Consider the following 11,948-nt stretch of genomic DNA (forward strand, 5'->3'; position numbering starts at 1 on the left):
TCACACAGCTTGACCTGGCCGGTTCACTGGGGAGAGAACGAAGAAGAATGTGAAAAAATGTGTTGTTCACCTCTGCTCTATATCAGGGTAATTACACTGTAATAACACCAGGACAGAGGGTTCTAGTTCCTCTGCTCTATCAGGGTAATTACACTGTAATAACACCAGGATAGAGGGTTCTAGTTCCTCTGCTCTATATCAGGGTAATTACACTGTAATAACACCAGGACAGAGGGTTCTAGTTCCTCTGCTCTATATCAGGGTAATTACACTGTAATAACACCAGGATAGAGGGTTCTAGTTCCTCTGCTCTATATCAGGGTAATTACACTGTAATAACATCAGGACAGAGGGTTCTAGTTCCTCTGCTCTATATCAGGGTAATTACACTGTAATAACACCAGGACAGAGGGTTCTAGTTCCTCTGCTCTATATCAGGGTAATTACACTGTAATAACACCAGGATAGAGGGTTCTAGTTCCTCTGCTCTATATCAGGGTAATTACACTGTAATAACACCAGGATAGAGGGTTCTAGTTCCTCTGCTCTATATCAGGGTAATTACACTGTAATAACACCAGGATAGAGGGTTCTAGTTCCTCTGCTCTATATCAGGGTAATTACACTGTAATAACACCAGGACAGAGGGTTCTAGTTCCTCTGCTCTATATCAGGGTAATTACACTGTAATAACACCAGGACAGAGGGTTCTAGTTCCTCTGCTCTATATCAGGGTAATTACACTGTAATAACACCAGGATAGAGGGTTCTAGATCCTCTGCTCTATATCAGGGTAATTACACTGTAATAACACCAGGATAGAGGGTTCTAGATCCTCTGCTCTATATCAGGGTAATTAGTGTTCTAGTTCCTCTGCTCTATATCAGGGTAATTACACTGTAATAACACCAGGACAGAGGGTTCTAGTTCCTCTGCTCTATATCAGGGTAATTACACTGTAATAACACCAGGATAGAGGGTTCTAGTTCCTCTGCTCTATATCAGGGTAATTACACTGTAATAACACCAGGATAGAGGGTTCTAGTTCCTCTGCTCTATATCAGGGTAATTACACTGTAATAACACCAGGATAGAGGGTTCTAGTTCCTCTGCTCTATATCAGGGTAATTACACTGTAATAACACCAGGATAGAGGGTTCTAGTTCCTCTGCTCTATATCAGGGTAATTACACTGTAATAACACCAGGATAGAGGGTTCTAGATCCTCTGCTCTATATCAGGGTAATTACACTGTAATAACATCAGGATAGAGTGGACAGAGGGTTCTAGTTCCTCTGCTCTATATCAGGGTAATTACACTGTAATAACATCAGGATAGAGTGGACAGAGGGTTCTAGTTCCTCTGCTCTATATCAGGGTAATTACACTGTAATAACACCAGGACAGAGGGTTCTAGTTCCTCTGATCTATATCAGGGTAATTACACTGTAATAACATCAGGACAGAGGGTTCTAGTTCCTCTGCTCTATATCAGGGTAATTACACTGTAATAACACCAGGACAGAGGGTTCTAGTTCCTCTGCTCTATATCAGGGTAATTACACTGTAATAACACCAGGACAGAGGGTTCTAGTTCCTCTGCTCTATATCAGGGTAATTACACTGTAATAACACCAGGATAGAGGGTTCTAGTTCCTCTGCGCTATATCAGGGTAATTACACTGTAATAACACCAGGATAGAGGGTTCTAGTTCCTCTGCTCTATATCAGGGTAATTACACTGTAATAACACCAGGATAGAGGGTTCTAGTTCCTCTGCTCTATATCAGGGTAATTACACTAATAACACCAGGATAGAGGGTTCTAGTTCCTCTGCTCTATATCAGGGTAATTACACTGTAATAACACCAGGATAGAGGGTTCTAGTTCCTCTGCTCTATATCAGGGTAATTACACTGTAATAACACCAGGATAGAGGGTTCTAGTTCCTCTGCTCTATATCAGGGTAATTACACTGTAATAACACCAGGATAGAGGGTTCTAGTTCCTCTGCTCTATATCAGGGTAATTACACTGTAATAACACCAGGATAGAGGGTTCTAGTTCCTCTGCTCTATATCAGGGTAATTACACTGTAATAACACCAGGATAGAGGGTTCTAGTTCCTCTGCTCTATATCAGGGTAATTACACTGTAATAACACCAGGACAGAGGGTTCTAGTTCCTCTGATCTATATCAGGGTAATTACACTGTAATAACACCAGGACAGAGGGTTCTAGTTCCTCTGCTCTATATCAGGGTAATTACACTGTAATAACACCAGGATAGAGTGGATAGAGTGGACAGAGGGGTTCTAGTTCCTCTGCTCTATATCAGGGTAATTACACTGTAATAACATCAGGATAGAGTGGACAGAGGGTTCTAGTTCCTCTGCTCTATATCAGGGTAATTACACTGTAATAACACCAGGATAGAGGGTTCTAGTTCCTCTGCTCTATATCAGGGTAAATACACTGTAATAACACCAGGATAGCGTGGACAGAGGGTTCTAGGTCCTCTGATCTATATCAGGGTAATTACACTGTAATAACACCAGGATAGAGGGTTCTAGTTCCTCTGCTCTATATCAGGGTAATTACACTGTAATAACACCAGGACAGAGGGTTCTAGTTCCTCTGCTCTATGTCAGGGTAATTACACTGTAATAACATCAGGACAGAGGGTTCTAGTTCCTCTGCTCTATATCAGGGTAATTAGTGTTCTAGTTCCTCTGCTCTATATCAGGGTAATTACACTGTAATAACACCAGGATAGAGGGTTCTAGTTCCTCTGCTCTATATCAGGGTAATTACACTGTAATAACACCAGGATAGAGTGGACAGAGGGTTCTAGTTCCTCTGCTCTATATCAGGGTAATTACACTGTAATAACACCAGGATAGAGTGGACAGAGGGTTCTAGTTCCTTCTGTAGCTCAGTTGGTAGAGCATGGCGCTTGTAACGCCAGGGTAGTGGGTTCGATCCCCGGGACCACCCATACGTAGAATGTATGCACACATGACTGTAAGTCGCTTTGGATAAAAGCGTCTGCTAAATGGCATATATTATTATTATTATATGCTCTATATCAGGGTAATTACACTGTAATAACATCAGGACAGAGGGTTCTAGTTCCTCTGCTCTATATCAGAATATTTCATTCATTCGGATCTAGGACGTGTTATTTTAGTGGTCCCTTTATTTTTTTGAGCAGTTATATATATATAACTACCTATATATTCTGTACGAACCCACCTCAATGACAGCATTATCATATATACGGTACATTCTATATGAACCCAGCTCTGAATGACAGCATTATCATATATACGGTACATTTTTTAAATATTTTTTTTACCTTTATTTAACTAGGCAAGTCAGTTAAGAACATATTCTTATTTTCAATGACGGCCTAGGAACAGTGGGGTTAACTGCCTGTTCAGGGGCAGAACGACAGATTTGTACCTTGTCAGCTTGGGGGTTTGAACTCGCAACCTTCCGGTTACTAGTCCAACGCTCTAACCACTAGGGCTAAGCTGCCGCCCATTCTGTACAAACCCACCTATGAACGACAGCATTATCATATATATATATATATATAGACTGTACATTCTGTACGAACCCACCTCTGAATGACAGCATTATCATATATATATATACAGTACATTCTGTATGAACCCACCTCTCAGCTGGCCCCCAGTCAGCTTCATCCTCTTGGAGGCGCTGCCCTCTGCTTCTGCTGGAGCTGTAGGTCTGGAGGGGGTCTGGGGTGGAGGAGGGGCCATCCTCTTCCTCCCTGGGGTGGTGGGTGGTGTGGAGGGGGTAGTTTGGTTCTTCTGGTCCTCTACAAAGCAGCGTAGAGGTCTCCTGACCAGATCATCTCTCTGATGGACCACTGTGTTCCTGGACTTTAACTGACTGTAGAGACCACAGACAACATGTCAGAACAACTGACTGGAGAGACCACAGACAACATGTCAGAACAACTGACTGGAGAGACCACAGACAACATGTTAGAACAACTGACTGTAGAGACCACAGACAACAACTGACTGGAGAGACCACAGAGACCACAGACAACAACTGACTGTAGAGACCACAGACAACAACTGACTGTAGAGACCACAGACAACAACTGACTGTAGAGACCACAGACAACAACTGACTGTAGAGACCACAGACAACAACTGACTGTAGAGACCACAGACAACATCTGACTGTAGAGACCACAGACAACATCTGACTGTAGAGACCACAGACAACATCTGACTGTAGAGACCACAGACAACATGTTAGAACAACTGACTGTAGAGACCACAGACAACATGTTAGAACAACTGACTGTAGAGACCACAGACAACAAGACTGTAGAGACCACAGACAACAACTGGCTGTAGAGACCACAGACAACATGTTAGAACAACTGATTGTAGAGACCACAGACAACAAGACTGTAGAGACCACAGACAACAACTGACTGTAGAGTCCAACAGACAACAACTGACTGTAGAGACCCCAGACAACAACTGGCTGTAGAGACCCCAGACAACAACTGACTGTAGAGACCCCAGACAACAACTGGCTGTAGAGACCACAGACAACAACTGACTGTAGAGACCACAGACAACAACTGACTGTAGAGACTACAGACAACAACTGACTGTAGAGACCAGACAACAACTGACTGTAGAGACCACAGACAACAACTGACTGTAGAGTCCCCAGACAACATGTTAGAACAACTGACTGGAGAGACCACAGACAACAACTGACTGGAGAGACCACAGACAACATTTGACTGGAGAGACCGCAGACAACATGTTAGAACAACTGACTGTAGAGACCACAGACAACAACAGACTGTAGAGACCACAGACAACAACATACTGTAGAGACCACAGACAACAACAGACTGTAGAGACCACAGACAACAACAGACTGTAGAGACCACAGACAACAACAGACTGTAGAGACCACAGACAACAACAGACTGTAGAGACCACAGACAACATGTTAGAACAACTGACTGGAGAGACCACAGACAACAACAGACTGTAGAGACCACAGACAACAACTGTCTGTAGAGACCACACACAACATGTTAGAACAACTGACTGTAGAGACCACAGACAACATCTGACTGTAGAGACCACAGACAACAACTGACTGTAGAGACCACAGACAACTGACTGTAGAGACCACAGACAACAACTGACTGTAGAGACCAGACAACAACTGACTGTAGAGACCACAGACAACATCTGACTGTAGAGACCACAGACAACATCTGCTAGAACACAGACAACTGACTGTAGAGACCACAGACAACAACTGACTGCTGACTGTAGAGACCACAGACAACAACTGACTGTAGAGACCACAGACAACAACTGACTGTAGAGACCACAGACAACATGCTACAACTGACTGTAGAGACCACAGACAACAACTGACTGTAGAGACCACAGACAACAACTGGCTGTAGAGACCACAGACAACAACTGACTGTAGAGACCACAGACAACAACTGACTGTAGAGACAACAACAACTGACTGTAGAGACCACAGACAACAACTGACTGTAGAGACCACAGACAACAACTGACTGTAGAGACCACAGACAACAACTGACTGTAGAGACCACAGACAACATGTTAGAACAACTGACTGTAGAGACCACAGACAACATGTTAGAACAACTGACTGTAGAGACCACAGACAACAACTGACTGTAGAGACCACAGACAACAACTGACTGTAGAGACCCCAGACAACAACTGACTGTAGAGACCCCAGACAACAACTGACTGTAGAGACCCCAGACAACAACTGACTGTAGAGACCACAGACAACAACTGACTGTAGAGACCACAGACAACAACTGACTGTAGAGACCCCAGACAACAACTGGCTGTAGAGACCCCAGACAACAACTGACTGTAGAGACCCCAGACAACAACTGACTGTAGAGACCCCAGACAACAACTGACTGTAGAGACCCCAGACAACAACTGACTGTAGAGACCACAGACAACATGCTAGAACAACTGACTGTAGAGACCCCAGAAAACAACTGGCTGTAGAGACCCCAGACAACAACTGGCTGTAGAGACCCCAGACAACAACTGACTGTAGAGACCCCAGACAACAACAGACTGGAGAGACCACAGACAACAACTGACTGGAGAGACCACAGACAACATGTTAGAACAACTGACAGGAGAGACCACAGACAACACGTTAGAACAACTGGCTGTAGAGACCACAGACAACATGTTAGAACAACTGGCTGTAGAGACCACTGACAACAACTGACTGGAAAGACCACAGAAAACATGTTAGAACAACTGGCTGTAGAGACCACAGACAACAACTGACTGTAGAGACCACAGACAACATGTTAGAACAACTGACTGGAGAGACCACAGACAACAACTGACTGGAGAGACCACAGACAACCAGGTGTTTAACATCCCTGTCCAGCCAGGTAAGAGTGACCCACCAGGTGTTTAACATCCCTGTCCAGCCAGGTAAGAGTGGCCCACCAGGTGTTTAACATCCCTGTCCAGCCAGGTAAGAGTGGCCCACCAGGTGTTTAACATCCCTGTCCAGCCAGGTAAGAGTGACCCACCAGGTGTTTAACATCCCTGTCCAGCCAGGTAAGAGTGGCCCACCAGGTGTTTAACATCCCTGTCCAGCCAGGTAAGAGTGACCCACCAGGTGTTTAACATCCCTGTCCAGCCAGGTAAGAGTGGCCCACCAGGTGTTTAACATCCCAGCCAGGTAAGAGTGACCCACCAGGTGTTTAACATCCCAGCCAGGTAAGAGTGACCCACCAGGTGTTTAACATCCCAGCCAGGTAAGTGTGACCCACCAGGTGTTTAACATCCCAGCCAGGTAAGAGTGACCCACCAGGTGTTTAACATCCCTGTCCAGCCAGGTAAGAGTGGCCCACCAGGTGTTTAACATCCCAGCCAGGTAAGAGTGACCCACCAGGTGTTTAACATCCCAGCCAGGTAAGAGTGACCCACCAGGTGTTTAACATCCCAGCCAGGTAAGAGTGGCCCACCAGGTGTTTAACATCCCAGCCAGGTAAGAGTGGCCCACCAGGTGTTTAACATCCCAGCCAGGTAAGAGTGGCCCACCAGGTGTTTAACATCCCAGCCAGGCAACAGTGGCCCACCAGGTGTTTAACATCCCAGCCAGGTAAGAGTGACCCACCAGGTGTTTAACATCCCAGCCAGGTAAGAGTGACCCACCAGGTGTTTAACATCCCAGCCAGGTAAGAGTGACCCACCAGGTGTTTAACATCCCAGCCAGGTAAGAGTGGCCCACCAGGAGTTTAACATCCCAGCCAGGTAAGAGTGACCCACCAGGTGTTTAACATCCCAGCCAGGTAAGAGTGGCCCACCAGGTGTTTAACATCCCTGTCCAGCCAGGTAAGAGTGACCCACCAGGTGTTTAACATCCCTGTCCAGCCAGGTAAGAGTGACCCACCAGGTGTTTAACATCCCTGTCCAGCCAGGTAAGAGTGACCCACCAGGTGTTTAACATCCCTGTCCAGCCAGGTAAGAGTGACCCACCAGGTGTTTAACATCCCTGTCCAGCCAGGTAAGAGTGACCCACCAGGTGTTTAACATCCCTGTCCAGCCAGGTAAGAGTGACCCACCAGGTGTTTAACATCCCTGTCCAGCCAGGTAAGAGTGACCCACCAGGTGTTTAACATCCCAGCCAGGTAAGAGTGACCCACCAGGTGTTTAACATCCCAGCCAGGTAAGAGTGACCCACCAGGTGTTTAACATCCCTGTCCAGCCAGGTAAGAGTGACCCACCAGGTGTTTAACATCCCTGTCCAGCCAGGTAAGAGTGACCCACCAGGTGTTTAACATCCCTGTCCAGCCAGGTAAGAGTGGCCCACCAGGTGTTTAACATCCCAGCCAGGTAAGAGTGACCCACCAGGTGTTTAACATCCCTGTCCAGCCAGGTAAGAGTGACCCACCAGGTGTTTAACATCCCTGTCCAGCCAGGTAAGAGTGACCCACCGGGGGTTTAACATCCCAGCCAGGTAAGAGTGACCCACCAGGTGTTTAAAATCCCTGTCCAGCCAGGTAAGAGTGGCGCACCAGGTGTTTAACATCCCAGCCAGGTACGAGTGACCCACCAGGTGTTTAACATCCCTGTCCAGCCAGGTAAGAGTGGCCCACCAGGTGTTTAACATCCCAGCCAGGTACGAGTGACCCACCAGGTGTTTAACATCCCTGTCCAGCCAGGTAAGAGTGACCCACCAGGTGTTTAACATCCCAGCCAGGTAAGAGTGGCCCACCAGGTGTTTAACATCCCAGCCAGGTAAGAGTGGCCCACCAGGTGTTTAACATCCCAGCCAGGTAAGAGTGGCCCACCAGGTGTTTAACATCCCAGCCAGGTAAGAGTGGCCCACCAGGTGTTTAACATCCCAGCCAGGTAAGAGTGGCCCACCAGGTGTTTAACATCCCAGCCAGGCAACAGTGGCCCACCAGGTGTTTAACATCCCAGCCAGGTAAGAGTGACCCACCAGGTGTTTAACATCCCAGCCAGGTAAGAGTGACCCACCAGGTGTTTAACATCCCTGTCCAGCCAGGTAAGAGTGACCCACCAGGTGTTTAACATCCCTGTCCAGCCAGGTAAGAGTGACCCACCAGGTGTTTAACATCCCAGCCAGGTAAGAGTGGCCCACCAGGAGTTTAACATCCCAGCCAGGTAAGAGTGACCCACCAGGTGTTTAACATCCCAGCCAGGTAAGAGTGGCCCACCAGGTGTTTAACATCCCTGTCCAGCCAGGTAAGAGTGACCCACCAGGTGTTTAACATCCCTGTCCAGCCAGGTAAGAGTGACCCACCAGGTGTTTAACATCCCTGTCCAGCCAGGTAAGAGTGACCCACCAGGTGTTTAACATCCCTGTCCAGCCAGGTAAGAGTGGCCCACCAGGTGTTTAACATCCCAGCCAGGTAAGAGTGACCCACCAGGTGTTTAACATCCCTGTCCAGCCAGGTAAGAGTGACCCACCAGGTGTTTAACATCCCTGTCCAGCCAGGTAAGAGTGACCCACCAGGTGTTTAACATCCCTGTCCAGCCAGGTAAGAGTGACCCACCAGGTGTTTAACATCCCAGCCAGGTAAGAGTGACCCACCAGGTGTTTAACATCCCTGTCCAGCCAGGTAAGAGTGACCCACCAGGTGTTTAACATCCCTGTCCAGCCAGGTAAGAGTGGCCCACCAGGTGTTTAACATCCCTGTCCAGCCAGGTAAGAGTGGCCCACCAGGTGTTTAACATCCCAGCCAGGTAAGAGTGACCCACCAGGTGTTTAACATCCCTGTCCAGCCAGGTAAGAGTGACCCACCAGGTGTTTAACATCCCTGTCCAGCCAGGTAAGAGTGACCCACCAGGTGTTTAACATCCCTGTCCAGCCAGGTAAGAGTGACCCACCAGGTGTTTAACATCCCAGCCAGGTAAGAGTGGCCCACCAGGAGTTTAACATCCCAGCCAGGTAAGAGTGACCCACCAGGTGTTTAACATCCCAGCCAGGTAAGAGTGGCCCACCAGGTGTTTAACATCCCTGTCCAGCCAGGTAAGAGTGACCCACCAGGTGTTTAACATCCCTGTCCAGCCAGGTAAGAGTGACCCACCAGGTGTTTAACATCCCTGTCCAGCCAGGTAAGAGTGACCCACCAGGTGTTTAACATCCCTGTCCAGCCAGGTAAGAGTGGCCCACCAGGTGTTTAACATCCCAGCCAGGTAAGAGTGACCCACCAGGTGTTTAACATCCCTGTCCAGCCAGGTAAGAGTGACCCACCAGGTGTTTAACATCCCTGTCCAGCCAGGTAAGAGTGACCCACCAGGTGTTTAACATCCCAGCCAGGTAAGAGTGACCCACCAGGTGTTTAACATCCCTGTCCAGCCAGGTAAGAGTGACCCACCAGGTGTTTAACATCCCTGTCCAGCCAGGTAAGAGTGGCCCACCAGGTGTTTAACATCCCTGTCCAGCCAGGTAAGAGTGGCCCACCAGGTGTTTAACATCCCAGCCAGGTAACATCCCTGAGTGACCCACCAGGTGTTTAACATCCCTGTCCAGCCAGGTAAGAGTGACCCACCAGGTGTTTAACATCCCTGTCCAGCCAGGTAAGAGTGACCCACCAGGTGTTTAACATCCCTGTCCAGCCAGGTAAGAGTGACCCACCAGGTGTTTAACATCCCTGTCCAGCCAGGTAAGAGTGACCCACCAGGTGTTTAAAATCCCTGTCCAGCCAGGTAAGAGTGGCGCACCAGGTGTTTAACATCCCAGCCAGGTACGAGTGACACACCAGGTGATTAACATCCCTGTCCAGCCAGGTAAGAGTGACCCACCAGGTGTTTAAAATCCCTGTCCAGCCAGGTAAGAGTGGCCCACCAGGTGTTTAATATCCCAGCCAGGTAAGAGTGACCCACCAGGTGTTTAACATCCCAGCCAGGTAAGAGTGACCCACCAGGTGTTTAACATCCCAGCCAGGTAAGAGTGACCCACCAGGTGTTTAACATCCCAGCCAGGTAAGAGTGACCCACCAGGTGTTTAACATCCCAGCCAGGTAAGAGTGACCCACCAGGTGTTTAACATCCCTGTCCAGCCAGGTAAGAGTGACCCACCAGGTGTTTAACATCCCTGTCCAGCCAGGTAAGAGTGGCCCACCAGGTGTTTAACATCCCAGCCAGGTAAGAGTGACCCACCAGGTGTTTAACATCCCTGTCCAGCCAGGTAAGAGTGACCCACCAGGTGTTTAACATCCCAGCCAGGTAAGAGTGACCCACCAGGTGTTTAACATCCCAGCCAGGTAAGAGTGACCCACCAGGTGTTTAACATCCCAGCCAGGTAAGAGTGGCCCACCAGGTGTTTAACATCCCAGCCAGGTAAGAGTGACCCACCAGGTGTTTAACATCCCTGTCCAGCCAGGTAAGAGTGACCCACCAGGTGTTTAACATCCCAGCCAGGTAAGAGTGACCCACCAGGTGTTTAACATCCCAGCCAGGTAAGAGTGACCCACCAGGTGTTTAACATCCCAGCCAGGTAAGAGTGACCCACCAGGTGTTTAACATCCCTGTCCAGCCAGGTAAGAGTGACCCACCAGGTGTTTAACATCCCTGTCCAGCCAGGTAAGAGTGGCCCACCAGGTGTTTAACATCCCAGCCAGGTAAGAGTGACCCACCAGGTGTTTAACATCCCTGTCCAGCCAGGTAAGAGTGACCCACCAGGTGTTTAACATCCCTGTCCAGCCAGGTAAGAGTGACCCACCAGGTGTTTAACATCCCTGTCCAGCCAGGTAAGAGTGACCCACCAGGTGTTTAACATCCCAGCCAGGTAAGAGTGACCCACCAGGTGTTTAACATCCCTGTCCAGCCAGGTAAGAGTGACCCACCAGGTGTTTAACATCCCTGTCCAGCCAGGTAAGAGTGACCCACCAGGTGTTTAACATCCCTGTCCAGCCAGGTAAGAGTGACCCACCAGGTGTTTAACATCCCTGTCCAGCCAGGTAAGAGTGACCCATCAGGTGTTTAACATCCCTGTCCAGCCAGGTAAGAGTGACCCACCGGGGGTTTAACATCCCAGCCAGGTAAGAGTGACCCACCAGGTGTTTAAAATCCCTGTCCAGCCAGGTAAGAGTGGCGCACCAGGTGTTTAACATCCCAGCCAGGTACGAGTGACCCACCAGGTGTTTAACATCCCTGTCCAGCCAGGTAAGAGTGGCCCACCAGGTGTTTAACATCCCAGCCAGGTACGAGTGACCCACCAGGTGTTTAACATCCCTGTCCAGCCAGGTAAGAGTGACCCACCAGGTGTTTAACATCCCAGCCAGGTAAGAGTGGCCCACCAGGTGTTTAACATCCCAGCCAGGTAAGAGTGGCCCACCAGGTGTTTAACATCCCAGCCAGGTAAGAGTGGCC

At 48.4% G+C, this 11,948-nt stretch overlaps 1 protein-coding gene across 1 annotated transcript in view; it reads right to left on the bottom strand.

Moving 5' to 3' along the window:
• The window catches only part of LOC124024194 (rho guanine nucleotide exchange factor 39-like), a 23,121-nt gene continuing 11,173 nt past the window's right edge, over positions 1–11,948 (bottom strand). Inside the window, exons 3-4 of the mRNA XM_046338192.1 lie at positions 3,683–3,918; positions 1–26 (exon numbers count right to left, since the gene is read on the bottom strand). Of these exons, the coding sequence (XP_046194148.1) occupies positions 1–26; positions 3,683–3,918 (262 nt within the window). The remainder of the gene's footprint in view (positions 27–3,682; positions 3,919–11,948) is intronic.

The sequence above is a fragment of the Oncorhynchus gorbuscha genome, unplaced genomic scaffold, assembly GCF_021184085.1.
Source record: "Oncorhynchus gorbuscha isolate QuinsamMale2020 ecotype Even-year unplaced genomic scaffold, OgorEven_v1.0 Un_scaffold_1776, whole genome shotgun sequence".
Classification (NCBI taxonomy): Eukaryota; Metazoa; Chordata; class Actinopteri; order Salmoniformes; family Salmonidae; genus Oncorhynchus; species Oncorhynchus gorbuscha.